Source organism: Primulina huaijiensis, chromosome 5 (assembly GCF_012295235.1).
Source record: "Primulina huaijiensis isolate GDHJ02 chromosome 5, ASM1229523v2, whole genome shotgun sequence".
NCBI lineage: Eukaryota > Viridiplantae > Streptophyta > Magnoliopsida > Lamiales > Gesneriaceae > Primulina > Primulina huaijiensis.
The window spans coordinates 3540264-3568183 of record NC_133310.1 but is presented as its reverse complement, the minus strand read 5'-3'; the positions used below and the strand labels follow the sequence as shown (position 1 = coordinate 3568183).

At 35.3% G+C, this 27920-nt stretch overlaps 3 protein-coding genes and 1 long non-coding RNA gene across 12 annotated transcripts; 2 read left to right on the top strand and 2 right to left on the bottom strand.

The window, feature by feature from the left end:
* Window positions 1–45: 45 nt before the first annotated feature.
* Window positions 46–9369, bottom strand: LOC140976399 (uncharacterized). Its single transcript, XR_012175209.1, has 2 exons — window positions 7738–9369; window positions 46–420 (listed from the first exon to the last, which is right to left on the bottom strand). It is a non-coding gene; the product is annotated as an uncharacterized lncRNA (long non-coding RNA).
* Window positions 2128–3959, top strand: LOC140976396 (AP2/ERF and B3 domain-containing transcription factor At1g51120-like). The gene is made up of 2 exons (XM_073440512.1): window positions 2128–2536; window positions 2729–3959. The coding sequence occupies exon 2, from the start codon at window positions 2739–2741 to the stop codon at window positions 3741–3743; it is 1005 nt and encodes a 334-aa protein (XP_073296613.1). The 5' UTR covers window positions 2128–2536; window positions 2729–2738; the 3' UTR covers window positions 3744–3959.
* On the top strand, window positions 6276–11294 carry LOC140976397 (AP2/ERF and B3 domain-containing transcription factor At1g51120-like). 9 transcript variants are annotated; one of them, XM_073440519.1, is made up of 4 exons: window positions 6276–7303; window positions 7802–7858; window positions 9816–9874; window positions 10067–11294. In XM_073440519.1, the coding sequence occupies exon 4, from the start codon at window positions 10077–10079 to the stop codon at window positions 11076–11078; it is 1002 nt and encodes a 333-aa protein (XP_073296620.1). In that variant the 5' UTR covers window positions 6276–7303; window positions 7802–7858; window positions 9816–9874; window positions 10067–10076; the 3' UTR covers window positions 11079–11294. The 9 variants fall into 9 exon arrangements, with proteins under 9 accessions (XP_073296620.1, XP_073296616.1, XP_073296614.1 ...); XM_073440515.1 differs by having other exon boundaries at window positions 6276–7707; XM_073440513.1 differs by having other exon boundaries at window positions 6276–7707; window positions 9787–9874.
* A 5739-nt stretch (window positions 11295–17033) lies between these two features.
* On the bottom strand, window positions 17034–18879 carry LOC140976395 (CBL-interacting serine/threonine-protein kinase 6-like). Its single transcript, XM_073440511.1, has one exon. The coding sequence runs from the start codon at window positions 18573–18575 to the stop codon at window positions 17280–17282; it is 1296 nt and encodes a 431-aa protein (XP_073296612.1). The 5' UTR covers window positions 18576–18879; the 3' UTR covers window positions 17034–17279.
* Window positions 18880–27920: the final 9041 nt, after the last annotated feature.

Below are 27920 nucleotides of genomic sequence, written 5' to 3'. Positions count from 1 at the left end.
AAATCGTATATTTCCTCTAGGACTAATACCGTATTGTACGATTAAAATGTAGTTAAGATCTGCAGTACTGCAACTACCAAGAAACAGTGTTTTGCTATTTTTTTTTTGTTAATTTGTAATTATGCATATTTTCGGGTTTGCCCAATCTCTGGCAGAAATAATTCTCATTACACTGCAATATTTGACGTGCCATTTTGGTTTTTATTTCTTGCTTGGATTTGGTTTTGGTAATTAACTTGTATGTTTTATTGAGAGCAAGGAGTCGATTTTTTTTTAATACTAAATCAAGTATGGAAGCAATTCAATTATGGGAAGATTTTTGTTTCCATCAATGGGCAGATACGAACAAATCCACATATAGAATAATGGGTACGAACAATTAAAAGAAAATCTTAGGACTTCTCCTGATTATTTTCTCAACTATTTAAGAATTTCACTACGTTTACTTCTTCATGATCAGCAGTTATCATTACTTGTGTTTCTTCATCAGCCTTTAATTTACTGAAACCTGATTTCCCAGGTACTTCTTACAACCTTTAATTTCTTTTCGTGGTCGATTCCATAACTCTTTTATGTTCATATTGTTATTTTGTGTTATATTTTGTTCAAGTGATGTTGTTATATTTAGACCTATTTATTCATCCAAGTTTGTATCATGGTCCTTATTCAATCTCTTTGTGGGGTTAGTGGAAAAAATCTTGGTACCTCACAAATTAAATAAGAGAATATATAAACTTATGTTTTCTTGTTACAAGTTCAGATACTAAATGTATTTTAATGAACTCTCTATTGGATTGGATGGATGATCATGTTTAATGATTTTGATGGTGAATTATACGTATACTTACGAATTTGTTTGTCCCAAAAGATAATAGCATTATTTTGGAACTTATTAGTCAAAGGGAGTATTAGTTCTACTGTTATAGTAGAAGTAATTACACATAATTTGTTGTTTGTTTCTGACATCGTTTTCGCGTCATATCAGCAATATTAGATATCACACTAAGCAGAACAATGAAAGGACTAAAAGTATAAAACAAGCATAGTTATTGCAATAGAATCTAATTTTGACAAATCAGACAATCTACAGAACAAAATTTGCTGTTATGATAATATTTGCATGTCGTTTAAAACTATTGTATATGCATCCTTCTTCAATAAATCAGTATGTAGGAAAATAAACTTGTATTTAAGTTGATTGATGGACGACACATATCGAAACTTAAAGGCAGAAACAATAGTTTTAATCTAGTGTTTTAAATGGCGATCGAGGCGGCCGCCTAGGCACCGCCTAAGCGGTAGGCGGCCCTCGACCACACCGCCTATGCATGAGACAGGTGTTTTAGGCGGCCCAAGCTATACAGCGTTGAGGAGACGGGTCAAGGCCGCGAGCAGGCGGGCGGTCAAGATTTTTAAGTTGTAGTCAACAATTTTAAAAACTTAGTCAACAATTTTAAAAATATTATCAACAATTTTAAAAACTTAGTCAACAATTTTAAAAAGAGAAATGGGTGAAGATTTGCTTGTATCCTCTCAAGCTAGTAAAGCTAAAGGTTGGCTTGTTGATGATGGTGATGAAGATGAGGTCGAGCCGGGTTCAGGACTTACTTGGAGAATGGTAGCGGAGGCCTTGGCAGCGGATGAAGTGCTACATCCAAAGAGGAGTGCAAGGAACATCCCCATTAGAGAACTTGACGAAGATTTACATACATCGGAGGAGGAGAATGAAAAAGATGTTGATTTTGAGTTCGATGATGAGAGGATCATGGATGTAGTAGATGGTGCATATGTAGATGATTTGGAAGATTAGTTATGTTTAGTCTCCTACTTGTTCTAACGATGGATAATTGATTGAAACTTTGAAATTTAAGCTTAGTTTTTTGTAAAAGTAATTATATTATTTTGTTAGCATAATAACATTAATATGATGATGAATATTTATTAATTGCACATTATCTAGATGATATTATATTGTATGAAGCTTTTTTGTGCTTAAACATTATTTAATTGTACATTTTACATAAAAAAAAATGATGACTATTTGTAATTATATTGCATGATTATCTATAAAAAAAATTACTTAAAAAAATTCAACCGCCTAGGCAGCGGAGGCGGTAGGCTGCCGGTCAACGACGTCCCGCCACCGTCTCCCGCCATTTACAATCTTGTTTTAATCTCAAATCTTATGAGAGTACTTTCTCAGTCTTTAATATGTTATATGAACACGAAATGAAGCGATTAAGGATTAAACATTAATGATCTTCGATGATGAACATATAGATTTTTTGAATGGTAATGCAAAATGATTACTCCTACAATTATTGCATGTATCATAATATATACTGAACTATGATTTTTCAATTACTGTTGTAGGTACACAAATTTGCCGATATAAGTTTGTTGTTCAATTTGTTTTACGAAGCTTTGTTTCCTTGTACATATGGACAGATAATTTGTATCGGATCTAAACCTTGTAGTTGCACTTGAAAAAATTAAAATCCTGGTCACTGTTGTGTATATATTGTCGATAGAGCAGGTATGTCCTCAATATTTCACATAGTTATCTCAATTTTTTGGTTTTGAACTTGAAATCTTTTTTCAAGGTGTTGGCTCTTTAGAAGTCTCTTTTAGCAGAATTCTTTCGTGTTGTGCTATTAATGGTGCCTAAATATTCTATCTTAATTATGCCGATCACGGTTTCTTTGGTTTTTCTCTTGTGAATTTGCAGGATTTAAGGTATGGAAGAACCAGGTGTTGTTTCAGGTATTGCAACTACCACTCAGTCCGAAGAAGTCTTCCCATCCAACACCAGCAACAAACAGATTCCTTTCAAGAATCTTGAACGTAATGTTTCTGCCTCCACTTCAAGATTCAAAGGCGTCGTGAGCCAACAAAATGGACACTGGGGAACCCAAATATACGCCAATCATGCGCGTATTTGGCTTGGGACGTTTAAATCCGAGCAAGAAGCTGCAATGGCGTATGACAGTGCAGCTATCAAGCTTCGCAATGGAGACTCGTACAGAAACTTCCCTTGGACTGATATAACCATCCACGAGCCAAGTTTCCAGAGCCAATTTAATACAGAATCAGTCCTAGGCATGATCAAAGATGGCTCCTATCCTGCCAAATTTTCTGAATATTTAAGGGCTCAAGCCCAATGCGGTAACAATAATCAAGCTATATTGAACGGTGTCACCGGGGTTAAAGTAAGGCAACTTTTCAAAAAGGAGCTCACTCCCAGCGATGTAAGTAAGCTTAACCGACTTGTCATCCCCAAAAAATATGCAGTAAAATATTTCCCTCAGATTTCTGAGATGGAGGAAGAGAACGGAGGTGGAATAGAAGACATAGAGCTTGCATTTTTTGATAGGTCCATGAGGTCATGGAAGTTTCGGTATTGCTATTGGAAAAGTAGCCAAAGTTTTGTATTTACTAGGGGTTGGAATAGATTTGCAAAGGAGAAGGGGCTAAGATCTAAGGACACGGTTATTTTTTCTATCTTTGAAATCAATAATGGATTAACTGGAGTTCAGAGACTTAGTATGATCGATGTCGCCTATAACGAGGGTCATTATAACGACGGTGAGGCCATACCCAAGGAGAATGAGAAGTTTGATTCGGCAGATGGTTCAATAGAGGATGAAGATAATACTAAAGTGGGTGAAGATCATCATGCTCATGATTCTCCAGAAAAAGTGAAGAAAAAGGGTTTTAAGCTTTTTGGGGTCCAAATTATTTAATTATATTCTGCTATTCGTGTCATAAAATTATATGTGTCGGTGAAGATCATCGCAATTCCTTGGATATCTGAAGTCTGTGGTTTCTTTCCACAGTTGTTTACTAACTATTGAACTGTTCTGCAACGTCATCTTGGTGACTTGTTGGAGGCTAAAGCAGAAACAATTGCTTTGAAATTTTGTATAAACATTTCAAATTTGCCTACAATTTCTCGCTTCTGTTTTTCTCATTGTTTCTCTTGAAAACTTGTGGGACGTGCCAGACACGTGATCGTGCTAGATGTGAAATGATCCAACTTTTTTATCAAACGATGTGTGTCTCGATTCCACCGTTAGTTCTAATTCCCTCTCGGCTATGACTTCAAAACTAAGAATTTGGTTGAAGAATGTGAAATTACCGGCGGAATCCATTAACAGCATCAAATCAGATTATGTTGCTATGTACTTGATCAACGTTTTTTCAAGGAAGATTGGTGATCATATGGAATATTTAGAAGACTTTGCTACTAAAACTAAGAGTTGAAATGAACAGACATAAAATTGACATAGAATTTTGCAGAGTTTTGTTGTAGCTTGTTGTGTGGATTTGTCGATCCCTCTTCTGATTATTTTCCTTGCTTTTTGTCACTTTCCGCATGTTAGTTTAGGCTGTATTTCACGATCTCTCCACGATCTTCCATGTTAGGTAGTGGCTTTGACTTGTCGCGTCGTGCTTTTCTTGGGCCAACTGCAACTATACTGGACTTTCATCTGTTGGGCTTTTGTTTATGGGCTTCCAAGCTTTTGTGGGCTTCTGTATTATTTTTTAAGCACAACACTCATCAAATCGTCGTTCTCCAAATTCCAGATCATGCGACGTCTCGTTTGCTTGCAAAACAATTCACAAAGGAACTCAAGCTTAGAAAACCCATGCAATCCAATTCTGGACATACCGACTGTTTATACATTCGTGGTTCACCTTCCATGACTGAAAACGGATGATATTACCATGTATCAAATCAAGAAATATTTACAAAATTAACATTGCAAATTCAAATTCAGTTTGAAAGTTTATTCAGAAAGAGAACAGTGTTTCAATATCAAACAATGAAACCACCATTAGCAATATATTGATTTGAGTATCAATAACATCATGAANGTAATTATTAGATCAAAATGACATCAACTTGGTAGTAAAAAATCCTAACTTCATGATTGCTCTATATCCTTCACCTAACAGCTAATTACACTTTCTTGGATTTTTTTGAATAATCTGAATGTCATTCCAAACCCAAAATTTTTTGGATTTCTCGTCCCAAAAAGACTTGATTAAATATGAAAAGTGAAGTTTCTCAACAAAAAAGAAAAAGATTATTTTATAGAGAAGTAAGTGTATGATTGGATTATTGGAGAGGTTGACAGTCCCTTCAAACCAGTTGTCTGCTGCATGTAGCGACGCAGTGTAATCTCCAAATGAGAGCCATTCATCAAAAGAAACGAATGCCCTCCCTCCCATCCAAGAATACTGAGCAGACACATCTCCCTATCCAAGGGGCCGTATTAAGTCAAACCGATACCCCATCCAACCAATACCGATACCCCATCCAACCAATCCGCCATTGACAACAATTCCTTCTACTTATCAACTTCCATACAAGACCAAAGTCGGCGTCTTCGTCATCATGTGGAAAAGAAGAACCCCACCTTGTGGTGCTGTCTTGCTGTGCTTCGCCCGCCTCTCGCCCCTCATTATATTAATTGATAAATGCATTAGTTATTAAGTCTTTATAACTGTACGCTGCCTAGAGTCTTAACTATGTTCGATCAACTTGAAACGAAAATTTAAAAATAGGTTATGCTGTAAGTATAAATAATGTTAAAATTCAGTTAGTAAGTAATAAATATAATAAATAGGACATAAAACACAAGAAACAATAAATTACATAAAAAAACAAGTCAATAAATATTTGAAATAATTACATAAATAATAATCGTATAACTATTTTAGAAGAAAAAATATATATCAAATTTATGTAATCCAATTTTCGGATAATTTTTTTGGAAATCAACAATATAGCTAGCTCATTTAGTCTATTTTGTGACATTATTGATCGAAGATATGTATTTATTAACTTTAACTTCGATAAGCTTCTTTTTGCTTATATAACAGTTACTAGGATAGTTAACAAAATCTTATAGACAATATAAATATTTGATAATAAATCGTTCAGTTTTGCAAAACACAGTAACATCTTAAAAAATTGTTGAAGTTATATACAAAACTTTATCAAGCTTATTAAAGACTAACTCGTTAACTTCTCCAAACTCAACAAATGTCCCAAAGTCTTCTGATATTGTTTAAATTATTCAAACCGAACTTGAAAAAAATAATCGAGTTTGATCAGTTATAAACAAAAAAAATATTAAAATTACAAATCTTTTTATTTAATATTGGTAAAAAAAAATTATTTCAATAGATCGTCAACTCAAAATATATATGTTGGACTCTTTCACAGACCGGGCCTTGGAGCGATGGCTTTTTTTGTCTCATAAAAGGTCCGACCCTATGTACGCGGAGGCGAAGACATTTTATTTGATCCGACTAGTTTTGTCATTCATTTTTCCAACTACATGGAGTATTCCCAGTCTCAGAGATGAAAAATTTTGAAAAGAGTCGTCGGTTTCTTGATAAAGGGTTGATCTTGGAATTCATCAAGTAATTCCTAACCCTTTCCGGTGCTAGCTTCTGCTGCTTCACATGGTTAATGGTAAGGGCTTAGGCGGTGGTGGTCTCTTTCCAGAAATGGATCTTCGTTTTCGTTTTCAGATCTGACCATTTGCGAAGAAAATTGAGAAGCATAAAACAACTGCCTAAAATATGTGCTTGTTTTCCTCTGGGTTGATTTCTCTGAGTGTACTGTGATTAAGCAGACGGAAAACGAGGTAACTTAGAGTTGACAGAAGAGAGTGAGCACACGCAGGCATTTGTACAAAGAGTGTACCTTTGTCTAGACGTGTGCTCACTCCTCTTTATGTCAGCTATGTACTAGTTATCTTCCTTCTGTGAATACGTATCTTTGGTCCATTCAACCACACCACTATTCGATCTCTCTCAAGTAGAAAAGGCCCATAAAATGTAAGAAACGACGATTCCAGTGATCAAAGCTCGTCTGTTCTGTCACGACTAAACAAAAACCACGCACGCCATTCTTTACCATTGCACTATCTTTAGCTCACTAGTGTTCATATATGAATCACACACACTATCTGTTTGATTTTCTTGTTCTTGGCGGGGCGGAGGACAGGTGTATTATTCTCAGATCTGGTTATTACAAGATGAGCATACCCACTTCTAATCTAGGTTTTGGAGTGTTAATTTCTTGATGTGATATTATAATGCGTGAAAAAAGTAATCTTTTCGAGTCTTATCCAATAGTACTACTTTATGGATATATATTCTATGCTATTATTTTATTTTACTTAAAAAACAAATGCATTACTGGGATTCGTTTGTTTATTGTGATGTAAGTCTGAAGCGTGACTTTTGATGTTGCTCCTGGAGAGGACGATGTTGGTTTAAGAAGGTACGAACTGTTACTGATGTAATAATTTTTACTGAAAATCGTATATTTCCTCTAGGACTAATACCGTATTGTACGATTAAAATGTAGTTAAGATCTGCAGTACTGCAACTACCAAGAAACAGTGTTTTGCTATTTTTTTTTTGTTAATTTGTAATTATGCATATTTTCGGGTTTGCCCAATCTCTGGCAGAAATAATTCTCATTACACTGCAATATTTGACGTGCCATTTTGGTTTTTATTTCTTGCTTGGATTTGGTTTTGGTAATTAACTTGTATGTTTTATTGAGAGCAAGGAGTCGATTTTTTTTTAATACTAAATCAAGTATGGAAGCAATTCAATTATGGGAAGATTTTTGTTTCCATCAATGGGCAGATACGAACAAATCCACATATAGAATAATGGGTACGAACAATTAAAAGAAAATCTTAGGACTTCTCCTGATTATTTTCTCAACTATTTAAGAATTTCACTACGTTTACTTCTTCATGATCAGCAGTTATCATTACTTGTGTTTCTTCATCAGCCTTTAATTTACTGAAACCTGATTTCCCAGGTACTTCTTACAACCTTTAATTTCTTTTCGTGGTCGATTCCATAACTCTTTTATGTTCATATTGTTATTTTGTGTTATATTTTGTTCAAGTGATGTTGTTATATTTAGACCTATTTATTCATCCAAGTTTGTATCATGGTCCTTATTCAATCTCTTTGTGGGGTTAGTGGAAAAAATCTTGGTACCTCACAAATTAAATAAGAGAATATATAAACTTATGTTTTCTTGTTACAAGTTCAGATACTAAATGTATTTTAATGAACTCTCTATTGGATTGGATGGATGATCATGTTTAATGATTTTGATGGTGAATTATACGTATACTTACGAATTTGTTTGTCCCAAAAGATAATAGCATTATTTTGGAACTTATTAGTCAAAGGGAGTATTAGTTCTACTGTTATAGTAGAAGTAATTACACATAATTTGTTGTTTGTTTCTGACATCGTTTTCGCGTCATATCAGCAATATTAGATATCACACTAAGCAGAACAATGAAAGGACTAAAAGTATAAAACAAGCATAGTTATTGCAATAGAATCTAATTTTGACAAATCAGACAATCTACAGAACAAAATTTGCTGTTATGATAATATTTGCATGTCGTTTAAAACTATTGTATATGCATCCTTCTTCAATAAATCAGTATGTAGGAAAATAAACTTGTATTTAAGTTGATTGATGGACGACACATATCGAAACTTAAAGGCAGAAACAATAGTTTTAATCTAGTGTTTTAAATGGCGATCGAGGCGGCCGCCTAGGCACCGCCTAAGCGGTAGGCGGCCCTCGACCACACCGCCTATGCATGAGACAGGTGTTTTAGGCGGCCCAAGCTATACAGCGTTGAGGAGACGGGTCAAGGCCGCGAGCAGGCGGGCGGTCAAGATTTTTAAGTTGTAGTCAACAATTTTAAAAACTTAGTCAACAATTTTAAAAATATTATCAACAATTTTAAAAACTTAGTCAACAATTTTAAAAAGAGAAATGGGTGAAGATTTGCTTGTATCCTCTCAAGCTAGTAAAGCTAAAGGTTGGCTTGTTGATGATGGTGATGAAGATGAGGTCGAGCCGGGTTCAGGACTTACTTGGAGAATGGTAGCGGAGGCCTTGGCAGCGGATGAAGTGCTACATCCAAAGAGGAGTGCAAGGAACATCCCCATTAGAGAACTTGACGAAGATTTACATACATCGGAGGAGGAGAATGAAAAAGATGTTGATTTTGAGTTCGATGATGAGAGGATCATGGATGTAGTAGATGGTGCATATGTAGATGATTTGGAAGATTAGTTATGTTTAGTCTCCTACTTGTTCTAACGATGGATAATTGATTGAAACTTTGAAATTTAAGCTTAGTTTTTTGTAAAAGTAATTATATTATTTTGTTAGCATAATAACATTAATATGATGATGAATATTTATTAATTGCACATTATCTAGATGATATTATATTGTATGAAGCTTTTTTGTGCTTAAACATTATTTAATTGTACATTTTACATAAAAAAAAATGATGACTATTTGTAATTATATTGCATGATTATCTATAAAAAAAATTACTTAAAAAAATTCAACCGCCTAGGCAGCGGAGGCGGTAGGCTGCCGGTCAACGACGTCCCGCCACCGTCTCCCGCCATTTACAATCTTGTTTTAATCTCAAATCTTATGAGAGTACTTTCTCAGTCTTTAATATGTTATATGAACACGAAATGAAGCGATTAAGGATTAAACATTAATGATCTTCGATGATGAACATATAGATTTTTTGAATGGTAATGCAAAATGATTACTCCTACAATTATTGCATGTATCATAATATATACTGAACTATGATTTTTCAATTACTGTTGTAGGTACACAAATTTGCCGATATAAGTTTGTTGTTCAATTTGTTTTACGAAGCTTTGTTTCCTTGTACATATGGACAGATAATTTGTATCGGATCTAAACCTTGTAGTTGCACTTGAAAAAATTAAAATCCTGGTCACTGTTGTGTATATATTGTCGATAGAGCAGGTATGTCCTCAATATTTCACATAGTTATCTCAATTTTTTGGTTTTGAACTTGAAATCTTTTTTCAAGGTGTTGGCTCTTTAGAAGTCTCTTTTAGCAGAATTCTTTCGTGTTGTGCTATTAATGGTGCCTAAATATTCTATCTTAATTATGCCGATCACGGTTTCTTTGGTTTTTCTCTTGTGAATTTGCAGGATTTAAGGTATGGAAGAACCAGGTGTTGTTTCAGGTATTGCAACTACCACTCAGTCCGAAGAAGTCTTCCCATCCAACACCAGCAACAAACAGATTCCTTTCAAGAATCTTGAACGTAATGTTTCTGCCTCCACTTCAAGATTCAAAGGCGTCGTGAGCCAACAAAATGGACACTGGGGAACCCAAATATACGCCAATCATGCGCGTATTTGGCTTGGGACGTTTAAATCCGAGCAAGAAGCTGCAATGGCGTATGACAGTGCAGCTATCAAGCTTCGCAATGGAGACTCGTACAGAAACTTCCCTTGGACTGATATAACCATCCACGAGCCAAGTTTCCAGAGCCAATTTAATACAGAATCAGTCCTAGGCATGATCAAAGATGGCTCCTATCCTGCCAAATTTTCTGAATATTTAAGGGCTCAAGCCCAATGCGGTAACAATAATCAAGCTATATTGAACGGTGTCACCGGGGTTAAAGTAAGGCAACTTTTCAAAAAGGAGCTCACTCCCAGCGATGTAAGTAAGCTTAACCGACTTGTCATCCCCAAAAAATATGCAGTAAAATATTTCCCTCAGATTTCTGAGATGGAGGAAGAGAACGGAGGTGGAATAGAAGACATAGAGCTTGCATTTTTTGATAGGTCCATGAGGTCATGGAAGTTTCGGTATTGCTATTGGAAAAGTAGCCAAAGTTTTGTATTTACTAGGGGTTGGAATAGATTTGCAAAGGAGAAGGGGCTAAGATCTAAGGACACGGTTATTTTTTCTATCTTTGAAATCAATAATGGATTAACTGGAGTTCAGAGACTTAGTATGATCGATGTCGCCTATAACGAGGGTCATTATAACGACGGTGAGGCCATACCCAAGGAGAATGAGAAGTTTGATTCAGCAGATGGTTCAATAGAGGATGAAGATAATACTAAAGTGGGTGAAGATCATGCTCATGATTCTCCAGAAAAAGTGAAGAAAAAGGGTTTTAAGCTTTTTGGGGTCCAAATTATTTAATTATATTTTGCTATTCGTGTCATAAAATTATATGTGTCGGTGAAGATCATCGCAATTCCTTGGATATCTGAAGTCTGTGGTTTCTTTCCACAGTTGTTTACTAACTATTGAACTGTTCTGCAACGTCATCTTGGTGACTTGTTGGAGGCTAAAGCAGAAACAATTGCTTTGAAATTTTGTATAAACATTTCAAATTTGCCTACAATTTCTCGCTTCTGTTTTTCTCATTGTTTCTCTTGAAAACTTGTGGGACGTGCCAGACACGTGATCGTGCCAGATGTGAAATGATCCGACTTTTTTATCAAACGATGTGTGTCTCGATTCGACCGTTAGTTCTAATTCCCTCTCTGTTGTGGTTTCAAAACTAAGAATTTGGTTGAAAAATGTGAAATTACAGACGGAATCCGTTAACAACATCAAATCTAATTATGTTGTGATGTACTTGATCAACGTTTTTTCAAGGAAGATTGGTGATCGTATGGAATATTTAGAAGACTTTGCTGCTGGAACTAGGAGTTGAAATGAACAGACATAAAATTGACATAGAATTTTGCAGAGTTTTAATGTAGCTTGTTGTGTTGATTTGTCGATCCCTATTCTGATTCTTTTCCTTGCTTTTTGTCACATTCCGCATGTTAGTTTAGGTTATATTCCACGATCTTCCATGTTGGGTAATGGCTTTTACTCGTCGCGTCGTGCTTTTCCTGGGCCAACTGCAACTCTCCTGGACTTTCATGTGTTGGGCTTTTGCTTATGGGCTTCTGAATTATTTTCTAAGCACAACACTCATCAAATCGTCGTTCTCCAAATTCCAGATCGCGCAACATCTCGTTTGTTTGCAAAACAATTCACAAAGGAACTCAAGCTTAGAAAACCCATGCAATCCAATTCTGGACATACCGACTGTTTATGCATTCGTGGTTCACCTTCCATGACTGAAAACGGATAATATTACTATGTATCAAATCAAGAAATATTTACAAAATTAACATTGCAAATTCAAATTCAGTTTGAAAGTTTATTCAGAAAGAGAGCAGTGTTTCAATATCAAACAATGAAACCACCATGAGCAATATATTGATTGAGTATCTAACATCATGAGCAAGAGTGAGCTACCTATTCAGAAATCTCGGGTAATACATCAAATTCCCTGTCAAATACATTGTAAAAACCACAGATCAGTTAATCCTATGACAATGAGAAAATAAACCGAATGCTGTACCAATACAGACTAACAACAACTGCAAGTCAAGGAATCGTTAAGTTGAAATATCACAGCCAGTTAAACATAGTACAGACAATAGCAACATACATCTAGAAAGCAATTACCACGTTTCTACCAGAATGAAATATATCCTCCGTCACTAATTTTATCATTCAAACGATTCTGTGGAACAGATTTCTTCAAAAACAAATATGTTTGTTAAAAAATCCAAATTCGCAAACTTCTTGCTAAAACCAGAACGGTAACTAGCTAGGTGTAGTTATCAACCCCCGACTCGTTCTATCCAACAACAGCAGCAAGAATGTTGCAGAAAATGTGATAATCACAAAAACAAGAAACACACTATTCAACTCCACATGTTTAGAGACATTACTTAGTATTATTTACTTCAAGAACCATTTTACTTTCATCATACAGTAAGCTCTTCAGACGAACTTGATCTCAAAGCATATATCTCAAAACAAACAAGCCAAGTAATCGAAAAATCTGTGGATTCTTTAATTTGCGTGCAGAAGAGAGTGATAAGCTTGAATACTAAAAGAGTGGCTAATATTACAGATCTCACTGATTGTAAGCAGTGTCGACGTGTTAACTTTGCTTTATTCAGTTTTTCTTTTGACGTTTCCAGATTTTCAGCTGCAAGAATCTCAAGTTCGTTGGTGAGCATAAAGTCGTGAACAATAAAGGGCTTAAAGAACAAACAAGAGAGAAACTATAGAGAGGGAATTAATTGGCAGAAGAGAAGTGGTCACACGCATATACGCACAAAAACATCTCTCTCTATATATTTTGCCTGCGTGTGCTCACTCTCCTGCCAACTCTATATTCTTTGTAATTCGGACTAAAACTGTAGTGATCCCAACTATGTACTGTTCGGAACAGAAATCCAAGAAAAAAACCCATTTTGGATGGAGAAAATTTGGAGCCCCGGGAATCATTTCGCCACAAAATTCGTGCTCTTTTTTTAAGCTTTATCTTGGAACATAGAAGGTTAGGGTTTTTGGGATCTCTCTGTACTTTGTGTGATGTGGTACCGCAAATGTTCGTGCAAGTTACTGTACCAGTACTACTTTGTTGCATCTGCCTCAGTTATTGGGTTCGGCTTTCTTGCATCTTTGTATAATTTGTATTATGTGATATCCGCCCTGATCATCGTTTTTTGGGTTTGGAGAATATTTGAATCCAAGGAGATCATATCTTCACCTCCATCCTCATATTCGATTTCAAAAATATTAATAAGACTGACGGGTTCGGGGAATCGAACTTATTACTATACTATTCTTATNTTATACTATTCTTATTAATTATAAAATTATTATTACTAATATTTAAACAAAAAACAATATTATTATATTATTAATATTATTATTATTAAATTATTGTTATTGGGTTCCTGAGGATAATATTATCATGTTTGCTCCAAACTATTTAAGAGATTTAAAAAATATTTGAACCCAAATCCAAAAAAAATCGGAAATCTCCATTGTTGTTTCGAGTTTTTCATTTTGACCGAAACTCGTGAAAAAAATTATCATTCCTAGCCTAGTCCAACATTATGTATTTAATAATTGTGGGAAATGACAACTGTCGGTGGGATTTTCCGGACGTCAACTAATCGGTTATTTATCCTGTTTTATTTCACATTGACTGTAACATTATTTGTGGTATAAACTAAGTAAAAATATTTGAAAATTTTGTGCTTGTAAGTAAATATATATTTATAATTATTTTTTCCGATTTTAAGAACATCTTTCAGATTAATTTCATGTATACAGTCATAAAAAGTAGAAAAATTTGTAATTTCGGTCACGTATATTTGTTTATTTATTATTTTGATAATTTATGTTGTTAAATTTCAGTATAGTAATCTATCTTTTTATTTTTAGTCATTTTTCATTAGAAGTGTTGATGTNACATTAATTCACAGTATTATAAAATTTTGATAAAAAAAGATTTTATAACATCAAACACATTAAAACATTTAAATTGTTTAAAATAAGTTCATTCAAACACATTGACAACTTATTTTTAAAATGAGACAACATAACTTACAACATCCTAAAACAATTTATAAGATGTAAGAGCTTATAAATTGTTTTAAATAAGTTTAGTCAAAAATCCTCGTGAAATTGACAACATGGATGAGTAAACGCGTAAAAAGACAGATATATATATGCAAAAATACAACTTTTTCTAAATCATATGCATTGCAAATATTATCGTGAGGTTCCAACTATTTTATTATTATTATTATTATTATTATTAAACCACATTTCAGTGGATTTACATTACAATTAATGCCTTCGCCAAATAATGTTGAAGATGCTAATCTTTAGCAATGGTGGTGATGGCGCGCTATAGCTCACTTTAGTTTAATTATGAAATTAAATAATCCTAATTGGATAAAAAGAGAAAATAGTCCAATTAGTAACGTTTATTTCTTTAGTTTTTCTCGAGACCCATAATTTATAATCTTTTTTGAGGTGGTCCTCGACGTGGATTACTAGATTTTTACAACAAATTGAATTGGCTATCGAAATCGAGAAAATTACACTATTTTTCTCTCCTCTTTTTTTGTCTCTTGCTTCTGTTGCTTTGATCGATAAACATATATATCATATGAGTAGGGATGACAATTGAGTCGAGTTTAGGTAAGATCCGTCTTCAGCTCTATTTATTTATATTCATTCTCATCTTTATCATCATCTTCATTTGGTACTCAATTTCATCTTCCTCCTCGTATACGTTAGAAAATTGGATATCCATACACTATACAAATATCCAATTTCCATATATAATTGCAAATTCTCAAATTTCAATCATTTTGAGTAAACTATGAATATTTACGGATAAAAATAAAGAAAATATATATTTAAATTAGCAAATTAATCATTATAGAAAAAACAAAATATTATAAATAATTTATCATAACATCTGATTTTTCATTTATTTAATCAGGTAAAAAAAATCCTTCATATCTTCCTCCATTTGGGTCGAATATTGAATTATTTATCGGGTTCGGTGGAAATTGTCATATCANGCGCTAGATCATTTAGAATCGTCTCACAACGCATACACTATAGCTAGATATGTTTTAAATGTTGTTAAGATTTATGACATACAAAATAAAATAATGTCGATAACGTTAGATAATGCGATTGCCAATACTCTTGCAATTAAATATCTTAAAGATTCACTAAAACCAATTTTAGAAGGTAATTTGCTTCATGTTAGATGTGCGTGTCATATTATCAACTTATGTGTTAAATGTGCTTGTGATGAACAAATGTCCACTGTAATAGAAAAATTCAAATTATGTGGGAAATTATTACGTGAAAGAAGATATGGACGTGACTGGAAAGCACTAGTCGAATCAACCGGAATTAAATTTAAAAAATTTCCTCTTCCTATTGAAACTAGATGGAATTCTTTATATCACTTGCTTCGTACTTTATTACGTTTTCAAGATTTAGTTACTCCGTATTATAATAATATTACAACACAAGCTTTAATGCTAACAGACGATGATTGGAATATTTTGAGTAAATGTGTTTCTTTGTTAGAAATTTTTAAAGAAGCAACCGAAAAATTTTCTGGCATTAACTACCCTACTTCAACCATGTTTCTACCTTTGCTTTTCAATATGTTTTATAAATTTATTGAATATCGCGATGATTCTATTATGCGTGATTTTGTTGCAAATATGGAAAACAAATTTTTAACNTGTATGTGTTATAGTATATATTTTGTGTGTGAGTTAATTTGATAATAATAATAATTTAAATTTAGTGACGATCTTTCGTATAAACCATCGGTACTAGCCATATATGCTTTCGAAAACAACAACGGTATCCTGCAAAAAATCGTCGCTAAATTTGCGACAATTTTTATAGGTCAACGATGACTGATTTAGGGACATAATTCAAAACCATAGTTAGCTTTTTTTTGTATAGTGGGGGGATTTTATTTGAAAATAATGTGAATATAGGATGCATTAGAAATTCAATATATTACTAACAAAATTACGCGTATAATATAATATTGCACGTGTATAATTTATTTTGTGTGTACATCTGTTTTGGTGTGCGTAAAAACCTAGAGATTATACATAGAAATTTTAAGACGATTTTTTTATAAGCAATCGAAATAGTCATTTAAAAGATCGTATATATTTGAAGTTGATTGTCATCAACTCTACGTCAATCGAACTATATATATTTATTATTTTTAAATGATGTTGGAAGACTCAAAACATGTATCCATTTTTTCGATGTGCACTGGATAAACCTTGAGCTAATGCAGTATCATGCAAACCATGTAAAGTAAACTGTATCGGCCATAAGCTCGCTCGAGAAAACGTTGGTTGGAAAAATCGAACTCTAACAATTGTTCAAATGTTCAACTACTCTATCAACATGGACTCTTTCAAATAGCAAAATTTCATATTTTATAATAATTACAGTGGATACAAATACATCTAAGAAATTAGATATCTGTTTCTGAAATTAATACAAATAGAGTCTTGCATTGTTGATGGGAAAGGAACCTTGAAACCAGCCTTCTCAATTTTTGTGGCCATGAATTCGTGCTACGTATCTCTCCATTTTATCCGCATCCAACAACGTGATTTGGGTCCCTTGAATATGTATCAATTTTGACTTCATATACAAAGTCACAAAGACAATGCTGCATTGGCATATTCCAAGAAATTGCCAAAACCAGGTCACCATCTTCAGTTGCAGTGATAATAATACAAGAAAGACCCGTCAAAATCTAAAACCAAGGCACTTGGAAGAAAATCTACACTGTTAACAATTTTTAAAACCAAACATTAAAAATACAAGAAACAATGAAGATTTTGAAGAACTAAATCATAACCAATACTAGTGAATTACAAGTCCTTGAAATGCTAAACAAGAATTTCCTCGATATGAGATTTTATTTATTTTTTCATGAATCTAGCACAATAATTATCTTCAATCAGGCATTGAATTCCCATTTGTTGTCCAAACAATATCTTTAAGCGCAGGTCTCAGTTCTTTGTTGCAGAATTGATTATATTCAAGAGTATCACCACTATATTTCTTCACTTCCACCACCAGAAAAGACGGCGTAAGGGCAAAAATATCAGCAGCGATTCCGAGTTTCCCTTTCCTTCCATTTTCTTGCCCCTGCAACCTAACACAAGAATCACTCTTCTTTACACTGAAATTCTGTGTTTTCGCCACTTCTTCAAGCTTGGAGATTACACTACTTGCAGGAGTCATAGTGGCAAATCGCAGTTCTTCTTTATCAACTTTCTTCGTGTTTTCAAACAGAGGGGACAAATCGAAGCCCTCGGACAGCGAAATTATGTGGAAAGCATTCAAAGTCTCTGTTTTTCCCCCCTTTCCCGCATTCACTTCATCTCCCAATGCAAATTCCTGCTCTAGTTTACTGTTTGATCCTCTTGCTGTTGATTTTTTCTTGAACCAAGATGAATTCATGATCTTGGCTATGCTTATCCTCGTACTGGGATTCGGATCCAGCATCTTGGTGATTAACTTACGGGATTCGGGTGAAAACCATGTCGGGCACTTGAAATCTCCCCTGTATATTTTTCTATACATAGCAACAATGTTATCGTCTTGGAACGGTAAGTAACCAGCCAAAAGTACATAAAGAATCACCCCACATGACCAAATATCGGCCTTTGCTCCGTCGTATCCTTTTTTCCCGATAACTTCCGGTGCAATGTAGGCCGGCGTGCCGCACGTCGTATGCAACAACCCATCTGGCTGGAGATGGTCGGACAATGCACTGAACCCGAAATCAGTGACTTTCAGATTCCCATCTTCATCTAGAAGTAGATTCTCCGGCTTCAAATCACGGTGATAAACACCCCTGCTGTGGCAAAAATCAATGGCAGAGATCAATTGCTGGAAGTAGTGCCGAGCGGGGTCCTCACGCAGGCGGCCCTTGGCGATCTTTGCAAACAACTCGCCGCCGCGAACGAATTCCATAGAGAAGTAAATCTTGGTCTTGCTAGCCATGACCTCGTAGAGTTCCACGATGCTGGGATGCTTCATCATCTTCATGACGGATATCTCGCGCTTCACTTGCTCCATCATTCCAACACGGATGATCTTTTCCTTTCCCACAACTTTCATGGCGACGCTATTACCTGTCGCCAGATTCCTGGCGTGGTAAACTTTTGCAAAAGTGCCGTGGCCCAAGAAACGGCCCAGTTCGTATTTCCCACGAAGCACTCCGTATTTTGCCTCAGATCCCATGATCGTTGAAGTGTTCTCTTATATGTTCGACGGTGGCGGCGGTGGTGATATCACCCGTCTTCGACGTGTTTCCGGTGGTAGTTCCGTCCACTAGATAGAGGCTTCTTGATGTTTACACAGGATAATTGGGTGTTAGAAAGCGAAAATCTTCTCATCTCTCTGCATTCCCAGGTGGAACTCTGTTCGATTTTCGTAAGAAAATATGATGACACAAGATTCAATACAAAATATTTAGGGTTTGAACCGCCGCCGCCGCCGCCGCCGGCACTGTTTTTCCTGAGGGGTGAAATTTTCTTGGAAGTAACCATCAACAATACGAGTGTTTATATCTCCAGAGTGAAGGGTAAATTTGTAAATATAGTTCTTGCTTGGTGCCTGAAGTTAATCGGACGGCTGTTGATTTGTCTATATATTTTTTTAATTGTTAAAATTAAAAATTATATTGTATTATTATATCTTATGTTACAAAAATAAATTACTTTCACTATAATAATATTAATTAATTTCCTTTTTTATTTTAATATTTTCCGCATCGGATTGAGTTAAACAACCATATAATGTATGCCCACTATGATTCAATTAATGCACAAAAAACTCCAAAGATTCCTCGTAGTAATATAATAATATAGTACAACAAATGGGCAAATTATTTCAAGCTTCTTATATAGTTATTTGATATTATTTGTTGTTTTTTTTAATTAAAAAAAACTTATTTGACACAAGACAAAAACTTGTGTGAGACGATCTCACGGGTCGTATTTTGTGAGACGGATCTCTTATTTGGGTCATCAATGAAAAAATATTATTTTTTATGTTGAATTAATATCGATAGAGTTGACACGTCTCACAGATAAAGATTCTTGGGACCGTATCACAAGATATCTACTCATGAAACAATTTTCGAAGGAAAATTATTATTTTTATTGATATTACAAAAAAATTTTGTGGATGAGCTATAAGTCATCGACTCAATAACGATGAAAAAAACATGTTCTAATTTTTGTCTTCTCAATAACACTAATAATCGGCAACATTTGAGAAATATATGTGAATTAACGATTACTTGAATGATTTTGCAAAACAACAACGTTGAATGTAGAGAAGCGTATGCAATCAAGTTTCCTCTACTCGGCTTGTTTTCGATTCGCACTTTGGTTTTCATTGACCATGTTATGGATACGGATCGATGCATAAATTATTAGAAGAAAAAACAAAAAGTTCATTGGCTTTTAAAAAAAAAAATCATGGTTTAACTAAAATACTTAAAATTGAGTATGAGATTATCAAAATGAATTCAATTTCGTCGACTAGAATTTTAGTATATTATAGGAAAGAATCAAATATTTTATTACAATGGAAAAATAATAATAACATTAGACGTAAAAGTTTCACTTGGAGGAAATTATGTCACGGGACGTGGATGGTGGTTTAATTAGTTGGGGAATAACCCTTACTTTTTCTTGAGTAATATTGAGTCCAAAATACTAAAAACTTGCTCACCACAAACCTAATAGAAGTGGGTACGATTCGAACTCGAAGTCGAAAAAATTATTAGAAAAAATTTAGAATATATATCTAATTAATTGGTAATATATAGGTAAGTAAAGTTAATTGATTAGAATTAGAATGCAGCCTATATTATGTAGAATGTGAAACATTCCGAAATTTCTTTTTGCAGAAAACATGAAGATCAAATAAAAATTTTGATTGAGCCGTAACTCAAATTATATTTAATTTATTGGTTGATCTTCATCTCAAAAGGTTTGGAAATAACATAATTTCCTAAATATTGAAACATTTTTTTTTAATTTATCGGAACAATTTCCAAAATTTCCTAAATATTATGTGATATTCTGGTGAATATTATTTGTAAATATTATCTTCTCTTAACGCACATGTTTAAAGCAAGGCTACAGCCAATCAGTACCCCGGAGGCAAAGTGTCAATTCTGACTGGGTGCAGGGCAACTTTTGAAGCCCTAATATGAAGTTTCTTTTTGGAAAACATAAATTACAAAATCAATCAATTATTATTATTTTTTTGAAAATTAAACATTCATAACATCACATCGGTAATTTTCGAGATACAATACAAGACAATCAAGACGGAATATTTCCATCTAACCAATGTAAACTGGAGTAGCTATTGAATGCTCTATGAGCAAGAAATTGTGCTACAATATTGACCGAGCGATGTATATGATTGATCGACACAAAATTATTCACTACCAACATAGAATTAGCTTCAAGAGCCAATAGAGTCAAAGAACAAGCTTCCATATCTGGGTTGAGAACTGCACAAACCGTCTCCTTGGAGTCTGAGAGTATACAAACAGAAAATACTCCCTCAATCAATTATTTTAATTTTCTTATGATTCTGAAAAGTTTTTTCTTCTGGGTATAAATTTTCCTTCTTTTTTTTAAAATTTCTTTTACAAGTTTAAGAATTCATGTTTTCCACTTTTCTTTATTTATCCATCATCATCATTCATATGTTTATTTCTAGCTTTGTTGTAAAGTAGGAAGTGACAGGAGATTAATTATTGTGCCAAATTAATGTTTGATATAGTAAATAAAAGTTCCGCTAAGATCACATATCAATTTACCAAGAAATTTGGCATTCAGTTGTCCTATCTCACATAAACAATAATGCGATGTTATCATGTGATATGCTTTGTCTAATTAAATACTCCATCAAATTTCAAGCCATTTTCAGTTATAAAAGAAGTCTTTATAAATCAAATAATTAAATGCTCGTGCATATTTTATTACCCGTAGACAATACTTTATAGAAAGAGAATAGATAAATGCACTTGTTCAATCCACTTGTTAATACTTTTGGAAGACTTGAACAAGAAAAACTAGACATACCTTTCTCTAGATCTTCTATTTTGATCACCTTTATATCATTTTCCTTTCTCACTTCCATCAAAACTTTATAAAGTGTATATTTTAGAATAGAATAACCGATTTTAATTCGATTCAACTTGTTTGGATGCAACATTTCGATGTAACAATTGTAAATCGAGTAGCCAGTAATTACAAAAGTAACAAAAGGCCGACTTATTAATTAACAAAAAGCATAGAATCATTCAATAGCACATGGAACTAATTAGAACCCATTAAAAGCTGTGAATCAAGATGTTGCAGGTTACAAGCAAGAGTATAAAAGCTTAAAGTAAAAAAGAGAAGCTAGACTATAAACTTACATGCATTATAATCACAGGTATGGATATAGTCCACATTTTAAGATGCCGACTGGTCTTCTTCTCAAAATTCATGTGCACAATAATCTTCCCAATATCATTTTTCTTCAAAAGGTTCAAAGCCAAACGAATCCCCAAAGCAGGAATAACCTTTTTTTTTTAAAGAATGGCAGACCACAAATGAGTTCTCACTTCGGCGATCACGGAAGCTTTATAACCCAAATCTCCAGTTCACAGATCAAAAACAGCAAACGTCAATAATAAATTGTACGCTTGAAAAACAATTGAGGATGAGGGTTCTAGCCAACCAACACGAAGCACTACTACAAAGAAGCTACTAATTTTTAACTTCAATTCTAGACTGTCTTCTTTGTAGCACAGCAAGATCTACAGCAAGATCTATACTATATTAGATACCATTCCATGTAAATCCACATTGAGAACCCTACCCACAGGATAACAGCACTCAATGTTTCTTAGAAGATCGGAAGCTCCGTATCAAGAACAAAATCAATACCTGAAAAGATGATTAGTAACTAAGTGGAAATAAAAAATTTCTCCACAATTTCAGTTTACTCTAGACAACATACTAGTTGCTCCAAATTTCAAAATGTAAGTATACAAAAACAGTGAAGTGTAAATCATCATGCTACTTTTATGAGAAAACCTTAGCATCATCACCGCTGTATAGAAGCATTTGGTTAGTCAAATCCATTTGAATCTCCAATAATAGTACTTAATTAAGTTATGAATCTCTTCTGATTAAGGTGATAAAGAGTCCAATAGGCATCACAGATTCTAATACAAGAACAATAATCAAGCCTTACTCTTGAGTCGGGTCAGTCTAGCCTTTAATTTGATTTAGAATTTGTTATTTGAGTTTGAATCATAGTAGGATACTAGTTTGGACTTTAGTTTTCATATTTTCATTCAAAAAACATGAAAATGATTTGTTTAAACAATTAAGCAGCAGCAGCCTTCCACATCATGGTGCTTAACAAATTCTGTTAGGGGAGACAAAAAAAAAATTCATGCCAACCATGAAATCTTTTGATGAAAGATCGGTGCGAAGTTACCTAAATAATCAGTTTCCTGACAACCTCCCATGCAAAGTTTGTCAATGTGTGATCAAAACACATGTCAGCGCCATAATCATGACACAGTGAAAAGTCCATGAATTGTTGAAATGCAATTATATTAGCAGAAGGTAAATTAAATCAAACTGAAAATAATAACCAGTATAACCTGCCACCGGAAATACTTCACAATCAATATGCTTTACATGTTGAATAGCAATAATGTCAATTGCGCCTGTGGTCTCATGTATATCGCTCTTGAAATTAACAATTTTAGATTTTTGATATTGTATAAATTATCAAAATTTGTTTTAAAAAATGTGAAAATACCAAGATTGTTTCGTCAATGACGTCATTCGTCAACGCTGAAAGAGCAAAAATAGTTAACTGAGATGCCTTGAAGCAGCAATGTTGCCCGAGATGCCACAATTAACTTTTTTCGCTCTTTCAGTGTTGAATGTCACCCTCGGTCAAACATTCTCGGTATTGCAACTTTTTAATTTAATTTATACAATATCAAACCTTTAAAAATGTTAATTTTGAGAGTTATTGCAGATACATGAGACAACTAGTTCAATTGATATTGTTACTGTTGAAGATTAGGATCATATTAGATTAGGATTCTATAAGATCAGATCGGTTGAGTTGTTTTATGATTAAATCTTTTATCCTATTTTTGTATTTTAAATATTTGGATAGATTAGGTTGTTAGCCTTAGGGTTTTCTGCATTCTATAAGTTCAGCATTGTATTCAGTTTTATTATGAAGTGGAATAAGGGATTCTCACCCTCAAAACTCTCTTATTAAATCTCACATGGTATCAGAGCTATCGACGGCCGATCCATGACAAAATACGGGACGAAATCTGGGATGGCCTCCACCTCTGAATCCACGACTCCATCACCCACTCCTCAAATCATAAGCGACACATCACCCCTCTCAATCACTTGCCATAAACTTAATGGCAAGAATTTCTTGCCTTGGTCACAATCTGTATTCATGTACATATGCGGCCGAGGGAAAGAAGAGCTTCTCACGGGTTCCGCGTCCCAACCCGAATCCACCGATCCAAACTACAAGAAGTGGAAGGCTGAAAACAACCAAGTGATGGCATGGTTAATCAATTCTATGATCCCCGAGATTGGGGAGAATTTTCTTCTCTATCCTTCTGCCTCGGAGATTTGGGACGCTGCCCGTGAATCCTACTCTTGCAGCGACAATACGGCTGAGCTTTTTGCAATTGAATCGGCTGTCCATGATCTTCGACAAGAAGACTCCACAGTGACCGAGTACTTCTCTACTCTCACTCGCAATTGGCAAACCATCGACTTGACTGAGACACATGATTGGAAATGCTCCAAAGACGAGAAGTTGTTCAGATCATTTATTGAAAACAAACGAGTCTTCAAGTTCCTCATGGGCCTCAACAATAACTTCGATGGCGTCCGAGGCAGAATCCTTAGCACAAACCCACTGCCTAACCTTCGTGCAGCCTTCTCAGTGGTACGCCAGGAGGAAAGCCGACGCAAAGTGATGCTGGGCTCATCACCTCAATCATCTGATAACTCTGCCCTTGTTGTTCAACGACAAAATAACCTTTCAACTACTGATGTTACGGCCCACCAAGGATTTCGTCAAGGGCAGCCTCCAAACAACACAAAAGGAAAAATGATTCCGGGACGTCCTTGGTGTGAATTTTGCAAGAAACCAACTCACAATATCGATAGTTGCTGGAAGATACATGGGAAACCACTGGATTGGAAACCAGCCAGAGAATGTCGCGCTCACAGCGTTGTCTCTGAGCAGCCTCCATCCACAGCAGCGCCTTTCACCAAGGAACACTTGGATGCTCTCCAGAAGTTGTTCTCCCAGCATACGATGCCATCTTCTGTCATCGGAACGGGTAGTACAGCGATCCCAGGTGATATTCCCCTCACTTTTATTTCACAAACTGAGTTATCAAACTACTGGATAGTAGATTCTGGTGCTTCAGACCATATGACCAGCCAATTACAAATGTTCACCTCATACAGCCCCTTACGAGTCTCTAAATCAGTTCGAGTAGCAGATGGTTCTTGTACAAAAGTACTTGGTTCGGGTTCAATTTGGTTATCCCCAGAATTATGCTTACATAACGTCTTATTCGTTCCTGCACTTCAGTGCAATTTATTGTCCGTCAGTGCATTCAACAAGAACTTACATTGCTCTACAATTTTTTCGACTGACTCATGTGTTTTTCAGGACCTGGAATCGGGGAGGACGATTGGCAGTGCTAAGTGTTGTGCAGGTCTCTACCTATTAAAGATGAAGTCACCCTTAGAGTCCCTATCTTCAAATGCCTCTGGCCATCATGCTTCCGCAGTCCAATCCATCAGAGATAATGAATTTTTGTTATGGCACTATCGCCTAGGTCATCCAAATTTTTTGTATCTCAAGAAACTATTTCCATCATTAGTAAATAACAGCACTTCTCGTTTACCTCTTTGTGATGTTTGTCAATTTTCAAAACACACTCGCACATCGTTCAAACCACAAACATATACACCATCAAAACCATTTTCTCTCATACATAGCGATATTTGGGGTCCTTCTCGTGTCAAAAACATTACGGGTACCCGGTGGTTCCTATTATTTGTTGACGACCATACTCGTCTGTCTTGGGTTTTTCTCATGAAAGACAAAAATGAGACGTCTACAATTTTCAAATCATTCTCCGCCATGATACACACACAATTCTCAACTGATATCCAAATTTTACGAACTGATCGAGCTCGGGACTTCTTTAACACTGTTCTTGGAGATTACCTAACCACTCGGGGAATTATTCATCAAAGCTCCTGCGTTGATACACCTCAACAAAATGGTGTCGCAGAAAGGAAAAATCGCCATCTCCTTGAGGTGGCTCGTTCTTTATTGTTCACACATAATGTTCCTAATCATTTCTGGGGTGAGGCTGTCCTCACAGCCACATACCTCATAAATCGCATGCCTTCTAGAGTCCTTAAGTTCCAAACACCTATTCAATCTCTCCTCAGCATTTATCCTAACTCACACCTACTTCACAATCTCCCATTACGCATCTTTGAGTGTGTCTCGTTTGTGCACATCCATTCCCAGCATAGAAGCAAACTTGACCCCCGTTCAATAAAATGCATCTTCCTAGGGTATTCCTCCAATCAAAAGGGGTACAAATGTTATTCCTCGACCACAAGAAAATTCTACAATACCATGGATGTCACATTCAATGAGTCTGAACCGTTTTTTCCATCTTCCTCAGCTCAGGGGGAGCAGGTAATTCATGGCCATCTTCAGGGTAATGACCTTCAGAATCTGGATCCTATACATATTGATGATTTAGACACTATCCCACCAAATCATTCCCAAATCCTCCCCTTTGATCATGTGTATTCACGTAGGAATTCTCCTCAAGACCAAACACACAATCAGCAAACCAAGAGCACTCCCTCGATCCCAGATCCTCTGGAAAGCAATCAAGGTACACCAATCTCCACCTCACATGATATTGATGATAGACCAATTGCGTTAAGAAAAGGAATCAGATCATGCACACAATATCCTATAAGTAATTTTGTCTCTCTTGATCTATTGTCTCATGCATATCGAGCTTTTGTTGTGAATCTAGACCAAGTACAGGTCCCATCAAACATCACTGAAGCCCTGGAACACCCACAATGGAGGGCAGCAGTCTTTGACGAAATACATGCCCTAGAGAAGAATAACACTGGGAGATTACTGAACTCCCTGCTGAAAAACGAACTGTTGGATGTAAGTGGATTTTCACAATTAAACATAAGGCTGATGGGAGCGTTGAACGATACAAGGCAAGATTAGTAGCAAAAGGGTTCACTCAGACATATGGAATTGATTATCAAGAGACATTTGCACATGTTGCCATGCTAAATACGGTACGTGTAATCCTATCTATTGCTGCAAATCTAGACTGGCCCCTATATCAACTTGATGTCAAAAATGCCTTCTTAAATGGGGATTTGGAAGAGGAGATCTACATGTGTATTCCACCTGGATTCGAATCCAAGACAACGGCTAATAAAGTCTATCGGTTAAAGAAATCTCTTTATGGTTTAAAGCAATCTCCCAGAACCTGGTTCCACAAGTTCACGAAAGTATTGAAAGAAAGTGGATACATACAGTGCCAATCAGACCACACTATGTTTGTCAAGCATTCCAACTCAGACAGGATCTCTGTTATCATCGTATATGTTGACGATATTATAATTACTGGGAATCATAAAGAAGACATCACTCAAGTCAAGCTACTACTCTCAAAAGAATTCGAGATGAAGGATCTAGGGCAGTTGAAATATTTTTTGGGAATGGAAGTGGCCAGATCAAAACGTGGGATCTTTATTTCTCAGAGAAAATATGTCCTTGATCTGTTGAAAGAAACTGGAATGTTGGGATGCAAGCCTGTTGATACTCCTATGGATCCAAACATAAAACTTGGAAAGAATGAGGAAAGTCCAATGATCGACAAAGGACGATACCAAAGATTAGTAGGTAAACTGATATACCTATCTCACACGAGACCTGACATTGGATTCGCTGTAAGTGTTGTTAGCCAATTCATGAACAATCCAACTGAAGAACATATGGGTGCTGTTTTTCGCATATTAAAGTACCTCAAAGGATCCCCTGGAAAGGGACTATGCTTCCAGAAGACAGCTCTAAGAAATATACAGATATACAGTGACGCTGATTGGGCAGGATCTTCCACTGACAGACGATCCACATCTGGGTATTGCTCATTCGTATGGGGCAACCTTGTAACATGGCGAAGCAAGAAACAAACTGTGGTAGCAAGAAGCAGTGCAGAAGCCGAATTTCGGTCCTTGGCCAATGGTACGTGCGAAGGGATATGGTTACAAAGGTTATTGGCAGAACTGAAAGTAGGAGAACATCAAGTGGTAGAACTGAAGTGTGACAATCAAGCGGCGATAAGTATTGCCAAGAATCCAGTTCATCATGATCAAACTAAGCATGTTGAAGTCGATCGTCATTTCATAAGTGAAAAGCTCGAGAAAG

What these genes read in the sequence shown, in the direction of transcription:
- LOC140976396 (XM_073440512.1), top strand. Translation starts at nt 2,739, where the DNA reads ATGGAAGAACCAGGTGTTGTTTCAGGTATTGCAACTACCACTCAGTCC.
- LOC140976397 (XM_073440523.1), top strand. Translation starts at nt 10,077, where the DNA reads ATGGAAGAACCAGGTGTTGTTTCAGGTATTGCAACTACCACTCAGTCC.
- LOC140976395 (XM_073440511.1), bottom strand. Translation starts at nt 18,575, where the DNA reads ATGGGATCTGAGGCAAAATACGGAGTGCTTCGTGGGAAATACGAACTG.